Source organism: Nicotiana sylvestris, chromosome 8 (assembly GCF_000393655.2).
Source record: "Nicotiana sylvestris chromosome 8, ASM39365v2, whole genome shotgun sequence".
NCBI classification, from domain to species: Eukaryota; Viridiplantae; Streptophyta; class Magnoliopsida; order Solanales; family Solanaceae; genus Nicotiana; species Nicotiana sylvestris.
Window position 1 is genome coordinate 207,877,793 of NC_091064.1, and position 16,273 is coordinate 207,894,065.

General features: G+C 35.0%; 1 protein-coding gene and 2 non-coding genes across 3 annotated transcripts; all 3 read right to left on the reverse strand.

Moving 5' to 3' along the window:
* Positions 1-6,060: 6,060 nt before the first annotated feature.
* TRNAK-CUU (transfer RNA lysine (anticodon CUU)) lies at positions 6,061-6,133 on the reverse strand. Its single transcript has one exon. It is a non-coding gene; the product is annotated as a tRNA-Lys (tRNA).
* A 99-nt stretch (positions 6,134-6,232) lies between these two features.
* Positions 6,233-6,305, reverse strand: TRNAK-CUU (transfer RNA lysine (anticodon CUU)). The gene has a single exon. It is a non-coding gene; the product is annotated as a tRNA-Lys (tRNA).
* Positions 6,306-7,688: 1,383 nt separating this feature from the next.
* On the reverse strand, positions 7,689-12,633 carry LOC104227542 (methylsterol monooxygenase 1-1-like). The gene is made up of 5 exons (XM_009779804.2): positions 12,127-12,633; positions 11,371-11,693; positions 8,738-8,885; positions 8,616-8,648; positions 7,689-8,006 (listed from the first exon to the last, which is right to left on the reverse strand). Exons 1-5 carry the CDS (start codon positions 12,454-12,456, stop codon positions 7,938-7,940), a joined length of 903 nt encoding a protein of 300 aa, XP_009778106.1. The 5' UTR covers positions 12,457-12,633; the 3' UTR covers positions 7,689-7,937.
* Between the last annotated feature and the right edge of the window lie 3,640 nt (positions 12,634-16,273).

Consider the following 16,273-nt stretch of genomic DNA (forward strand, 5'->3'; position numbering starts at 1 on the left):
TGTCTCCTCCAATTTTCTCTTGCTAGACAGAACTTCCTCAAGAACTTTGCATAAGCAGGCATCTGACTGAGTACCTTTATGAAAGGAATGTGCACATAAAGTTGCTTGAGCATCTCCAAGAATCGCCCAAAACATTTGTCAAGTTTTTCCTGCTTTATCCTTTGAGGGAATGGTAGAGCTGGCATATGTCTACTTTCCTCAATATCCTTTTGTACCCCACTACTCTAGCCTTTATGATCTTCACTCTTTTTCTCTTCCAGTGTCTCGGTCTGCTTGTTCACCCCTGTTCTTGCTTTCACCACTGGTCAGCCAATGTTTTGCCACTTCTCAAAGATACATCTTTGATTGTTTCCTTTGTGTTCTTTTCAGTGTCAGAGGGTAAAGTCCTAAGAGCCCTCTCAGATAACAAATTAACAAATTTGCAATCTGTCCTAATTGTCTTTTCAAATTTTGGATGGTCGTGTCCTGGTCTCGGATGGATGTGCCCTGGTCTTGGATGTTTGTGCCCTGAGTCTCAAATTTTTCATCTGATTTGTGGATGAATGCCTTCATGGGATCTTTCATACTAGACTAATTTGACTGATGTGGTCGGTATTGTTGCCTTCACTAGTTCTGAAAACCTGGTGGTCTTTGACTCTGGGGTCTGAGCTTATTTTGTTGTCATGATTTCAAGCTCCCACTAGGTTAACTCCACGAAAAACCTGGATGTCTTTGACCCATAGCATTATAGTTGTTCCCATATTGGTAGTTTCCTCTATTATAGTTCCCCGCTACATTGATTTCCTAAGTTGAAGCTTGAAATTCATGTGTAGGGTGTCCCATTCCACAAAAGTCACATGCTGCTTGCGGCTTACTCTGTACCTTGGCCAGTGTCAGCTTTCTTATCTCCTTGGCCATAGTATCTAGTTGGGGTTGCATGGATGTGTTAATGTCCACCTGGTGAACCCCAACTGATTTTCTTCTCTCGTTACTCTTAGCTGGACACTGGTTAGCATCATCAGATAATTCATCAAGGATTAAAACAACCTTCTCCGGAGTTTTCTTCAATAGTGGACCTCCGTATGCAGTATTCAAAGTTCGTCGCGATGAAGGTGTCAGTCTATCCCAAAAATCCCGGAGCTGCATCCACACATCAATTCCGTTGTGCCGATACTTTCTGACTATCTCTTTGAATCTTTCCCTAGCTTCAAAAACCGTTTTTGTCTCTTTTTGGCAGAAATTGTGGATTTTGCTTCTGAATTCCCTATTTTTGCAGCTGAGAAGTACTTGTCAAGAAACTTTTGGTCATGTTTTACCATGTCCCAATCGAACCTGTGGGTAAGCTATGAAGCTAGTGTTTCGTGTCATCTTTCAAGGAAAAGAGGAATGCCCTTAACTACATCGCATCCTTTGATACTCCATCGTATTGGAAGGTGTTCATGATTTCTTCAAAGTCCATTAAGTAAGTATTAGGATCTTCATTCAGCTTCTCTCTGAAGATACAATTGTTTTGGATGGTTTGAAGCAAGCCTTGCTTCAACTCGAAGTTGTTTGCTGCTATGGGTGGAGGTCTGACACTAGATAGTCCTTCATTGTAGACTGATCTGGCATAGTCACCCAATGATCTTCCAGTCCTGGGTGATGCATTCTCGTACTAGTCTTCAACCAAGGGCCGACTTAAATTGAATCTTCGACCTGTATTATCAGCAATTCCTCGGGCTACTTCAGCTGCTATCCGTGCAGCTTCTTATTGTCATGCCTCACTTGCAACTAAGTCTACTCCATCATTCTCTTTGTTTGCCATGTTATCTTGAGTCGAAGTATGACCCAAGAAATTTTCTATTAACTCTCTTTCTTTTCTCAGTTGTCGCAGGTGTTTCTCCAACTCTGGTTTGTAGGGTATCACTTTCTTTGAAGAAGATCGAGTTATACACCAGAGAAATCAAACAAGTATCATGCACACAAGTAAGAAAACGTGAATAACTAAAGTAAAAATTGGTTCCTCGATTAGTACTAAAAATAAAAAATTATTTTAAATACTATTGATTACCAATCCTCGGCAATGGCGCCAAAATTTAACGAGCGCAAAATACAACACAAAATTATTGCTCGCTAGTCAAAGATAGTATAGTTTAATTATCGTCTCCACAAGGATTGGATTTAAACAGTATTCGAATAATCTTCAGTTGATTACTATCCAGAACAACTAATACTTGATTTGATGACTATTACTACGATTTACTACTAAAAATTAAGCAATTAACAATTGATCACAAAAGACAACAGATGAGCAACGAATGAATATCAATGAGAGGAATAAGAGTAATTGACTAGATAGGTGCAAGATAATTGACTGGGGATCCAATTTTTTAGTTAGTTCACTCTATAATACTGTTGATTCTCATGATTCAACAGATAATCAGATTACACTTGAAGTTAATGTTCCTCTTTCGATTAAACGTTAAATTCAATAATTAATCCAATTGAAGCACGGTAAATAATTGCAACAATAAATGGCGGGTATGATCTAAAATGTAACTTCTCATGAATATTTTCCTAATTTCTAGTTCGATTAACAATTCAAGAGGCTTTTTCGATTACCTATTTAAATCACGAATTTAAACTAGAGCATAAGATGTGAAGAAATTCAATATCAAATTCCTCTTATTACTCAATAGTAATGGAAAAAGTTATCTCATTAAGTTTAAGAACAAAAAAAATATCAATTCTAATGATTCAATACAAAGTCCCACATTGCACTGATTGCAGGTTGAAATCTTGCTAAGTTCTTGAGTCTTCTTGCCTTGGTTGGTTCTCCAATCTTTCGTAGGCCAAAAATCCTCTAAAAACGTATTTTTAGTATATTTATACCATGTAGAAACAAGTCCGACTGAAACTACCTTTCCTAGCCGAACTAGAAAATCACTCTATGCATCGCGGCTGTCAGACCAGAGAGCTCGCAAAAAGCCTGTCAGACCAAATTTTCACTGTCGCGTCGCGCCCCATGCATCGCGGCTGTGTCTTTTTCTCACAGTAAATTCTCTCAATCACTTTTTGACATCCAGACTTGGTGCTCGACCCCCGAACGTGATCCTGGCTTAATTTCTTGGGCTTCTACTTAGACTTCAAAGCTCCAACTTGTTTGATTTATCTCCAAATTACCTCAATAGCTCGGGATCATTTCCTACAAGGCATAAAACACGAAATAAGTGTAATTCACTATCATTTGAGCTCAAATACACGTAAAATATAGTAATTAGAGTGCATTACTACGACTAAAATGCGGGTTTCTAGCCTACCATCAGGTTTGAGAGTCTAGTTTAGGAGGAGAACCATTCGGGACAAGTATTAGTGTGTCACTTGTGTTTGCCTATTCGTGTGGTTGTTCTCTCGATATCACTCTCTTTTATATAGTGGATTGTTAATCTCCGCTGTGGACGTAGGTTAATTGATCAAACCACGTCAAATGTTTGTGTCTCTTTTGGTCTATTATTCTTCTATTGTTTGGTTTATCGTCGTTCGAGTGTTATTTTACTAGCTTTCGCATGACACCTGATTTTTTCGATCCTAAAAGTAACTACTTCGCCAGTCCTTCCTTCGATGCTTCCCGTTTATTCTTCATTCATCATTTTGATAAAGTGTCACCCCGTTACTATTGCGAATATGTTACAATTCGAACTATAATATATGATTTTGAACATATAACGATCACTTGCCGAACGTTTTAAACATGTGAACGAAGAGTATTTTTAAGTTTGTCGGTTATACACCTAAATACTTTGATAAGTTTGATTATTTGACGAGAAAAGCTTTTTTTTATTACCCACATTAATTATTTCTTAATAATATGAAACCATAGCAGTTGTATCGAGCATAGTAAGCATGGGCAACTCTAGACTTGGGCATGAAAATGCTGGGAAATGGACTTTAGTGTACGTTTAAGGTGCATAAATGGAATGGCAAAAGCAGGTGAAAATAGGGTGTGGTTGATGATGGAACCTGAAATTGAAAATAAGCCATAACTCTTCACCCATTTGTCTAACAAAAATAAATTTGGAGCTGATTTTGTCTGCTCTTTTCTTAGCAACCTGCGTCACTACCCAACCCACTCTCTCTTATATAATTGGTTACTATTATTACTCACTTACTATGGGAAAGGACGACACAAAATTCAATAATACAAATGCCCCATACTTGTACTTGGTTAACGAATAGTTAGATCAAGTCTACATCAAACACCCTTTAATACAAACAAATGGGAAAAACCAAGAATTGTTTTGTGGCTTGTATTTGTATGTATCTTTCAATTCATACACAACAAAAAAGAGGGAAAAAAATGTAAAAATAGTCACATACCCAACCACTTAAACTAAAAATAGTCAGTGGATATATAATATATATTTAATCAGTGCATAATCTATACATATCGGCTAGGAAAAGAAAACAATGAATCTATCTGGCTATTTGTGCAAAGATCCCAATAGAAACTTTCTGTTTGGGCTATTTGTCTGGCCCAATAGTTTTGGGGGCTTGTGTTGGTTGTTCCATATGGGAATCAGGTTGGCCCATTAGTAAAAAATTTGAGCAAAAAGAAGGGATTTTGGCATGGTGTAACAACTTATCCACATAATTAGCACTAAAAGGCACTAGTTATAGATATTAGCACCAAATAGCCAATTAATGTATATCACAATAGTGATATGTATATCATAATTCTATTTTACTTTTTTGTGTACACTAAATTTTTTATTGTATATCTAAAGTATGCAATTGTAAATATAATTGTTTAAAATTTATTGTTGACTCTATGTCAATGCATATCCAAGTGTATAATAAAAAATAATTATATTGTTTGTATATCACAATGTATATCACATTATATAATGTGTATACCAAAATGTATATATCAAAAATTTATCTTTTCCTATGTATATCTCAATGTATAACACAAAAAATCTTATGAATATACACAAATATAGATGGTAGAAATACATTAATATACAAGATGAGAATTAGGACTATTTTTTCAATCAAAAAACAAAAGAAAAAAGCTAAGAAAAAAAATGAGTATGAATCCACCCATCAAAAAGTATTGACCCCAAATGTATTATACATGTGCATATACATGTAAGTATATATCTGCAATTTTTAATAACAAAAAAAAAATCTGAATTTTGTTTGTTTGCAATCTAATTTGTCTTCTAAATAATGAATCTCAAGTTCATAGCAAAAAAAGTGACGAGGCAGAGTTTGAAATTGCAGTCAGCGAAGGAGGTTAGCATTTCGTGCTCTTTTTCTCGTGCGGAAACCAAATGTAGTTAGGGGTGCGTTCGAATCGGTTTATCGATAAATTGAATCAATTATTTGTTATCGATTTATCGAGTTCGAAATTTTCTTTATTGAGTTATCGATTTCGATTTCGATTTTGTCCTCATCAGTTATCGCTTTATCGATTAACCAATAAGATATACTAAAAAAAACAAATATACCTTTATTCTATAATGCCCTTTCCTTTACCCTAAGTCCCTAACCCTATTATTTCCTCTACACATTCTTCAGCGCCGCTTTTACCTTTCTCCCTCTCCCGCGAACCCAGCAGAGAAAGTGAACTCCGGCGCACTCTGGCATACATTTGATCCCTTACTTTAGTTTTGTTACATGTGCTTGTTGACACAATTTTTATGTTATAAACGGTGTTCGTCTTTTTTTAGCTTCTTTTTGTCCATATTAGTTAGGCGTGTTTATAGCGATATACTTTCCGTAGAATCCCGCAAATTTTCATATTGGTGTAATCGATAAATCGAAATCGAAAAAATTAAAACCTTGTTGAAACGATAAGCATATGTACAAATTGATAATCGATAAGGGTCAAAATCGAATCGATAAATCGAATGAACGACCCTAAATGTAGTTGTGTAATTGAGTCATGGGAGAGAATAAATAGGGAAATAGGTTTTCTAGAATTTGGCCATATAATGCCAATTGTTTTGGGCTGTCTTTACCAAACATAATCTAAGACTAAAAATTTGCCAATTCATGTCATATGTTGTCACACGGTGCCAATTTTTGGAAAAAAAAGTGCGCCCACCGTGGGGCTCGAACCCACGACCACAAGGTTAAGAGCCTTGCGCTCTACCAACTGAGCTAGACGGGCTTCTTGCCTTGGTCATTTGACGAGCCTATTTATCGTGTTAGTTGGTCCATTTGGCAAACAGGTTTGCCTATTAGGAAAACTTTTGACGAAAAAAAAGTGCGCCCACCGTGGGGCTCGAACCCACGACCACAAGGTTAAGAGCCTTGCGCTCTACCAACTGAGCTAGACGGGCTTTTGCTTCAGTCAATTGAGTACCCCCTCTTGGTTGGTGGAGAGTAAAAATCGCAAAGTTGACTATTAAATTGCGCTTAGTGTTTAACCTCTGGGCATAAATTGCAAATTTGGTGGTATATTCTTTTTAACAAGTAGTCAAATACTTATCATTTACTTCTAAATTCTAAGAATTAAGGACCATTGTCACCCAAAAGAAGGGGTGCGTTAGAATAACTGGTAAAGTTGTTGCCATGTGGCCAGGAGGCCACAAGTTCAAGCCGTGGAAACAGCCTCTTGCAGAAATGCAGAGTAAGGCTACGTACAATAGGCCCTTGTGATCTGGCTCTTCCCCAGACCCTACGTATAGCAGGAGCTTAGTGCACGGGCCGCCTTTCATCACCCAAAAGATGGTCAAATTGACATTCATTCTAAGTTATAACTCTTTGTATCTTAGCTACATGATTTTAATTAAAACAAGGAGAGTGAAAACGAGGGGAATTCTGATATAGAAAGTCAGATAAAAACTTCTACGATCAGTAAGTCCTTGCATATGTACTAAGTAACCTTAGAATGGGTATGCTAACGTCACAAAACAACTATTGAAGCCATTTGGACACCTAAAGAGGATGTAGGGCATATTTTCTGGTATTGAGAAAATGAGATGTTACTCTTTTTTCTTTGTTAGGTTGTAATATGATAGTGTAACACTTTTTCTATATAGGTGGAATATTTTTCATCACAATATTCTGACTGATAAAACACAAATTACAACCATCAAGCTCAAGTTTAGTCCACTTTTGAGTGATATAATGTATAGTCCAATTACGACAAAGCCAGAAGTAGTATAGTACTATACCCATAGAATTGGAGCAATAGACGATCTGGATTAATTGGTGTCAAGAATCAAATTACGCTTAATCTGGTTATTTGGTACGGTTATAGACTTAAGTGTAACCTATCAAAACATGGCGTTGTTTCAGATGACATGACCATTGATAGGAGGGTGTAGAAGTCGAAAATTAGTGAGCGTATCCTTTGTACATAGACATAGTATTAGTATTATTTTCATATTTTCTTATTCTTATATTTTTATCGCTATCTATTGTTTCTTTCGTCTTTTGTCGTCTTAGCATCTTACCTTGATGTTGTTATTGCTTCTTTTTGCATCTTTCCTTCAGTAGAGGGCCTATCACAAACAACCTCTCTACCTTCACAAGGCAGGGCAAGGTCTGCGTATACACTACCCTCCCCGGACCCCACTTGTAAAATTTCACTGTATTCGTTGAGTTGTTGTATTCATGAATAATTTTAGCAGAAAACAAATGCACTCTACATTAAACATCAAGAAAAATCAATCCTATATCTGTTGATGCAACAGTATTCTAAGTTTATCAACTGAAGCTACAGTTAAAATTCATTTCACATTTTTAAGAAAGATCCACAAATACTACCTGCAGTTCTGTATTAATCAAACTTAAACATGTTGGCAAACTAAACAAAGGTTGGGGTCCAAACACTCCCGAAAAGACTACAAAGAGACACCACTCTAGAGGTAGTTACTACTGCCTTTAACACATTCTGAACAGCAGATGTAGACAACCTAAAACAAATGATGCTTCAAAGAGTTTACCAGGCTAAGTCCGTTCTAGAGTTAGTCATCTTTGAGATCTTTTGCTGAAACTCCATTTTGTTCACCATTGACATTTGAAGCTCCCTTTAACTGGGGAAACACAACATTATCAGCTCCAAAGGCATAAATCAATTGCCAAATAAACACGGCTTTTAAATTAAACATTACGACCTACAGTTTCATCCACTTTAACCATATGGTATGACTTATTAGGTAGTTGAGACAGTGTCTTGTCTTAGAATGCTAGTGGTACATGTTGTGTTCATACTATTTTTCTGCTCCGGTTTCCTAGTACCTCGCCATTGTTACTGGTTATTGGTATTGCTTTTTCTATTTATTTTCCTGATTCTTAGGTCGTGACTTGCGGATACTATCTTTCTAGCCTTTGTTTCGGTTACTGTTGTATTTGTCTCATTTCATCTTCTTGAGCCGAGGGTTTACCGGAAACAACCTCTCTACTCACTAGGGTAGGGGTAAGATCTGTGTACATACTACCCTCCCCGACCCCACTTGTCTGATTATACTGGTTGTTGTTATTGTTGTTGTTAGTTTCATTAACAAGTAATAACCATTTATTTGGATAGCCTTATGGTGTTTATATGATGAAAGATATCAAACTCGATTGAAATTTTTAATATCCAAGAAGGCAGTACTTTTTGTTTAAAACTACCAAATGGAAAGTAGTCATAGTAGCATTACCTGCTGGAGGACCTTCTTTTGATAGCGATAGCCCTGTGATAAAGAAGCAGCACACATAAGAATTTGTGTGGTTACAAAGGATCTTGTACCCGATAATAAAATATCCACAGCACTGAAATCACCTTATCAGTTCCATAAATGTAATCGCAGTAGGTGAAAACTGAAGCAAAATTACTCTGGCTTTGGCCCCCAACGTAGTGATGGTAGTCATGGTAATCCGGTCCACCATAAAAAGGTATATACTTTGTGATAGTCCAAGGAAGGTCATATCTGTATTAAGAATGATGAAAATAGATCGGTTAAAACATGCTCCAATCACCATACTTACTCATGTGTGAAGTAGGGAGCAATACAAAAGAATTCTCTGCATAAAACATAGGTAATGTTGCCAGCAAAAGATTCAATGATGTACAGCTAAACTGAGCAATTAAAGGTACTAATTGCTCAGTTCTAATCGATCACTCAGTTGTAAGATTGAGTACAACAATTTCCCAATACCAGCAGTCAAAGAGAAATAATCTTCTAAACATATAAACAAGCTAATACAAAAAGAACTGATCCCAGATAACAGGATTAGCAATAATTCATCTGCTACTCCTAACTGGATCGCTGTACATGAATGATTAAACATAAGCATGATACTAAACTACACCATTTTTTCATATTTTGAATTCTGAGATGCTCAAAATTTATCACATTCACAACAGACTTTTCTCAAGAACGAGGTGTCTCTGCCGCTTCTCAGCCCATACTATTTCTGTCAATAGTCTCCAGTATTTAGTTTCAACAAATAATGCATTATCTCAGCTTCTTTTTTAAAAAACTTTTGAGATGCTGCGACTAAATAGAACTTGTTGAAATTGAGACCAACACTATGAGTGAATCTTATTCTTATGAGATTATACCAATAAGAACCACATAATATTTTTAGTTGTCCTATTGGAAGAACTACAAAAATTCAACTGAGAAGTAATTCTACATTATAAAGCTTCAAATAAAAATCTTGTTGTTCTTAGTGTTGCCTTACATGATGCAAGAAGAAACATTTGAATAACAAACAAAGATATTATCACTGAGATATAGACATAAGGAGTACTTTTTTCTACTCCTCATACACTATTATCATATTCTCCAGGCAGTTGCTAGTAGTTGTTACATACATAATATACACTTGCAAAGTGGTACCAACCACTGTCCCTCCAAATAGAAAGATTTGCTTAACTTTGACAACTATTCGTCAATGTTGTTTGCTTTAAGTCCAGTCTAGATCATATATAATGATTACCGTTGAAGACATAATTAAGTAAATAAAAATATGTTCTCCCTAACAGCTTAACAGCTTAAACTTTTAGATGAGATGGTCACACACTTCAACATGGTATCACAGCCAGGCTGAGGTCCTCGGTTCGAGGCTCACCGTCACCCAATATCAAAATAAATTTTCACGTGCTTGGCTCATAAAAAAGAATCAAACCTGCATGTGAGAGGGCGTGTTGAAGACATAATTAAGTAAATAAAAGTATGCTATCTTTAAAAACTTAAGCTTTTAGATGAGATGGTTACACACTTCAACAACCCTCAGTTGGACGATACTTCTCTTGTAATGTCAAGGGGGGAAAGAAGGCGCATGCTGCAATATATACATATATTCACAGGCATCTCCCATGACTAAGAAACTAGTACTCTTTCTATCTTAATTAAGCATTTGTTTGTACAGATTCAGCTATCAACTTCTTCAAGTTCAATACCAAGTTATTAATATTTGTCCTAAGTTCTAAACAAAATGAACTGATGTTGCCAACTTTAGCTCCATATCAGTGGTGAAGACACACTACATAATCATGAGCCCAATGCCAAAGATGTCAAAAGAATGGGACCAAGACCAACTATCAGAGATAAGAAGTTGATAAATGGAAAGCAAGACGTGAGTCTCAAAATGCTCGTATTAAGAAAGTTTTGCTATTTAATCGATCACATTCTATTCCAAGGCTTAGGCAGATGGAATTATGGGAAAAAATTACTTAGTGTTGTTTTGCCTCCCGGCCCTCCACTGGGATTTGAACCTGAGACCTCATGGTTAACTCTTCTTAATGTTATCATATAATATAAAAGATAATCCAAAAAGTAGAGAAGTTACTGACATCTCGACTCTAAGGGTTTGCATTTTATTCACATGCAAGAACATGTTAACTGTAAAATCAGATGCTAAAAACACCACTTAAACATAATTTTAACACAAGCATCCCCATCCCCATCCACCAAAAGCAATGCTACAACAATAACAATAACAAACCTAGTATAATCTCACAAATAGAGATCTGGGAAGGGTAGTGTGTATGCCTTACCCCTACCTTGTGCAGTAGATAGGTTGTTTCCGGTAGCATCCACCAAAAGCAATAGAAACTAGAAAAGAGGATAAGGGGGAAAAAGGGAAAGGACCTACATGAAAATTTAGAAACAGAGAAAGAAGGAACAAAAAGAAGACAACTTTAATATTACTATATGCAAAAAGCAGTACTATTTTGACTTAAAAAGAAATCTCATGAAATTCCATTCACTGCATACAGATTCATTCAGAGATCACAAAAGCAAACAGTGAATGGGAAAAGGAATAAAGTGATAGTAATTGTTACTGTTAACCCATAGTTTGGTCAAATTATCATAGAAGATAATCACACACTTAATCACCAAAAAAGCAACTTTTTAGTACTACCATAGTGTGAATAATCAAAAGCAAAAGCGCATGCGTGCATACCCACTGTGAGTCTCAATAGCTTCAATCTGTCTCAACGCAATCCACAACCAGAACGTAACCATATGACCAGGCGCAATAGCAGGCCCAATAGCTGAGGGGATCCCGAGGATCAAAATCTCTAGCCAATGCGCATACGGCGCTGCAAAGCCTATTGGAGCTGTGTATTCATGGTGAACCTTGTGAATATTTTCATAACCCCATTTACAATGCAAGAACCTATGGATCCAATAGTTAAAATAGTCCTCCACTATAAAATATGTGCCCAACTGCAACAAAATTTCCCATAACGACGGCAAGGGCAAGCTTGTTCTAATCCCAACCATCTACATTGCCACAATTCACACACAAAAAAGGATCATAATGAGTATCTCAATTTCACAACCTTGATCTAAAATTAAGGCAAAACCATGAATTTCAATACTCAAAACTCAATCAACCAACAACACTAGAGATTCTTTCTATTTAGACCTATTTCATTCCTATACTTAACAATATTATGAGTACTCTCTAACACTAAAGATTATCTTCTTTTTTTCTCTACTAACAACTCAATCAAACACATTGCTACAATTCACGACAAATTTTCTGGGTAAAATAAGCAAGATAAAAAAGGGTATCTCAATCTGAAATCATTGATCCAAAGATTAAAAAAATTACCTTTTTTAGTTTCAACAAAACCCCATCAAATACATTGCAAAAAAGACATCTTTTTTAGCAGAACTATGAAATAAAGTAAAGAAAAATGGAGAAAGTTACCTTAACAGAGGGGTAAGAAACAAGCTGAAGGGGACCCACAACAAGAATGAACATACGCATAACAGACTTATAACAATTGAACACCTCAGAGAGTGAAAGATTGACTTTTGGTTGAATTTTATAAGACTGAATAGAGTTTCTGAAGAAAAGTTCAAGGAAAAGGTAATAAAGAGGGACACAAGAGAAGATTAGGAAGAGAAAAAGGATATTATGGCAGTAAAGATAGTAATCAGATTTGGTTGCAGAGTAATTGAACCAAATTGTCTCTAGAGTTGTAAGGGATCTTCCAATGGCAGATTCTGCCTCTTGGATTGTTTTAAAGGGCAACATTGAAAAGGGTTTGTAGTGAAATGGGGTTTGAGTAGAACTGTAATGGAATCTTGAAAATTGGCTATGGAGGAAGAGGGAGAAATATAGATGGAGATTTAGAATAGAACAAATGTATAGAAGCTAGCTAAAAAGAGGACAGGTCAATATTTTTATGAGGTTTTTGTTGGGTTCTGGTTCAGTTGGTACCTTATATTCTTGATGAGTTTATGGAATCACATCTGGCGGGGCAAATAGGACAAATTGGAAAAGTAAGGGGTTGTAATTTTTATTTTATGTTAGTTTATTTTGATCGATGGAGGGGTTGCAGCTCGAGTGAAATTGGAGATTTTTTGTATGACGCATCTAACACGTGTCCAAATAAAAGGTATTATTGCGTAAAATAGATCCTTATAGTTTGATCATTGTTTATAACTTGCGCACAGCGGAACCTTAGTGCATCGAGTTGCATCTCCTATTTCGATTATAATATATTTGATTATCTTATTTTAGAAATATTTTTTTAAAAGTGCTTTGCATTTTGTATTTAGCTAACCAATTTAAGTACTTTTAAGCACAATTAATATTTGATCAAGCCTTTAATTTTATTGGATATTTACAGTAAAGTTTTTGATGAATCTCAATTAGCAGGGGCCTATATAGTGTATTAATGAAGGATTCAATTGAACCCATAACTTTCGATGCAGAGTAAAAATAAAATTTATGTGTAAAAATTCATTAAAATTGTAAAATAGTAGATATGAACCCATAAATTTAAAAATATAATGAGTTCAATGCTAAAAAATTTAAAAGATAAACCCCAAAAATTTAAATTCTGAATCCGCCTCTGTTAATTAGGAAGAAAGAAATTGAAGATATGTAAGTATGATTAAATGAATCAAACTTTATCTCGCGATCTTGGATTTTGTTAATCTTTATCTTTATCTTTTTTCTTCAATTTTAAGGAGATAGAATGGACATGTGAATAGAGGGAAGCAAAAGCAATTGAGCTTATGCCTTATGCTCTTCTTTTGTATTAAGTAAAATGTTTCGTTTTAGGCCCCCATCTTTTGAATATTGCTCCTAATGTAGTTTAATAAAAGATCAACCAATTATTTATACCTCAATTTATTTGGAGTTGATTATGTGCATTTTATATCAATCTAAATGATTGATATAAATGGCTTCTAATTTTCTTGCCTTCATTATTTTTAACATGACTTTTTATACTATTTATTTTTTCAAACATGCTGTAAATTATTATTTTTTTGCCAAAGATATATTGAAAACAATCTATCTATCTTACAAAATAGGGATAAAATCTGTGTGTATATTATCATCCTCGAATCCTGCAAAAATATATTGGGTATGTTGTTATATCATCTAAAAACACAAAAAAGTTAGACTATTTCCCCCGATGCACTCTACCTCAACTAAGGAGACTTGAGCGAATACAACTACTGAAACAATAACTCGTTAAAACTATTGAAACATTTCTCTGTTATCCAAATTTGAAAGCAAATTTTGATAAATAAGTTATACTCAACAAAGTCATGGGCGCGGAAATATAAAATGAAAAAATAATAATTTTCAGATAGCTACAAAAATATGACCAGGAGAATAACAAGTGAAGGCTGTGTCATTGCCGCTAGGGGTTAGGTCGGGTTAATTCGGCTTTTATAATTACCAAACCAAACTAATTGTGTCGGATTATGAAATCTAAAGACCAAACCAAACCAATAAAATTCGGGTTTTTCACTCTCGGGTTTTCGGGTTATTCGGGTTTTTTTCCGGTAAAATCTTCGTAGAACAAAACATATAAATTATGCTCAAAACATTTCTTTAGTCCTAGTAAGATACAACTATATAAAGTATTTTCCACGAAAATAATAAGAAATATGAGATTTGCCATGACATTATCCTAAAATATTCAACAATAAAGACAATAAAATTATGTAATATAAATATTGCTAATTAAATAGCCATAATAAAAATAAACATAATCTAAGAGTACTAAGTCATGCTAAAATAAGTAGACTAACTAAACGCTAAAGAAAAAATAAAAATAGGTTATGCATTTTTATCTAAATTATTGCAAAACAAAAAATAGATATTCAATACATTCTCGTTCGTAATATTGAGTTAAATGTCTTTTATTAGAATTAGTATTGATTTGATTTTGGTTTGGGCTTTTGTTAGCACTATTTAATTTACTAATGTTAATGGCTATAAAACTTACTCAAAAAATAAAATTATAAAATCTTTTAATAAAAATTTATAAATTACATCACAATAAGTATATTTATATATTAAATATATCTAAAATTTATATATATGTAATGTCGGGTTGGTTTGGTTTCGGTTTGACTTTCTTTAGTTAAAACCAAACCAAAGTCAAACCGAAACCAAACCAATTATGGTCGGAGTTTTTTCCCAACACCAAACCATAATCGAGTTTTTTTCTAGATTTGACTCGAATTATCAGATTGGTACGAGTTGTTAGTTTCTTTTGTACACTCCAACTGCCGCCAACTAAGAGATGGTTGATGAATAACAACCCCGTAAGGCGTTAGGCAACTAAAATAAGGGCAAGGAAATGGCAATGCTGCGTTTTCATGTTTGGGCTGTTGGCCCACTTTCCATATTAACGACAACTAGAAGCACGTGATAATGTCAAAAATTCGTAAAAATAGCATGAACTTGTCAGTTTTCGGACTGATCATTCAAAAATAGCTAGTATTTGTAAAGTCATTGAAAAATAGCTACAATTTGACTACAGTTTAACTACAATCTGGAAAAACTGCAGCTAGTACTTTTTTTATTCTACTGCACCAAAAAAAATATCTTACCCTTAGTTTCTGAGATAATGTACTGTTGTCTTCCAATTCTTTGTTGTATTTGTGACCAAGGTATGTGAAAGTACCCTTTGCCTTCGATAACTTTTCTTTTGTCCAACGTTCAAGAAGAGTCCTCATATACTCAAATAGATCAAATATTGGAAGCTCTCTTGCATCTTTTGTTACAGCATTCAACGACTCGGCAATGTTTGACGTCATAGTAAAAGTTCTATTTACCGTTGCATGTACTCTTGACCATCTATGATAGCCAATATCATATAGGTAAGACTTTACACGCAGGTCTACCTCTTCAATCTTCAACATCCTTTCATTAAATTCATCCATAGTGTATGACCGTGCTGTAGCAAAGTACAATTCATGTAATTGTAGATGTCCCTTCTTGAATTTTGACCTTATATTTGTCCATATATGCCACATGCAAGAGTAGTGTGCCAATCCCGGATAGACAACTGATGTTGCCTTCAGTATACTCTCATGCCTATCTGAAACAACACACATTGAAGGTCTTTCACCATATGCCTCCTTGAATTGCTCAAAGAACCACTTCCAAGACGCGTCGTTTTCAGAATCAACCACAGCATATGCCAAGGGAAAAATAGTACCTACATTTTTAAGACATAAAATATGATTAAATAACAACTACAATATATATTGAGAAATATAGACATGTTAACTACATTCTTTTATATAACTACAAAATAACTACAACATAACTACAATTTAACTGCATTTTAAAGACTGTCTACAAAATAAGTACAAAATTATTCCATTATTTACCTGCTGCATCCATGGTGCTTGCTGTCAGCATAATCCCCCTGTAGGCTGACTTTAAGAATGTCCCATCAACCACTACTACCGGCCTACAATGTTGCCAACCATTTATTGATGTACAAAGAGCAACAAATGCGTATAAGAAGCAATCATCTGCTGCCTTCTTCAATTTAACAACAGAACCAGGATAATTCTTCTCAAGAATATAAAAA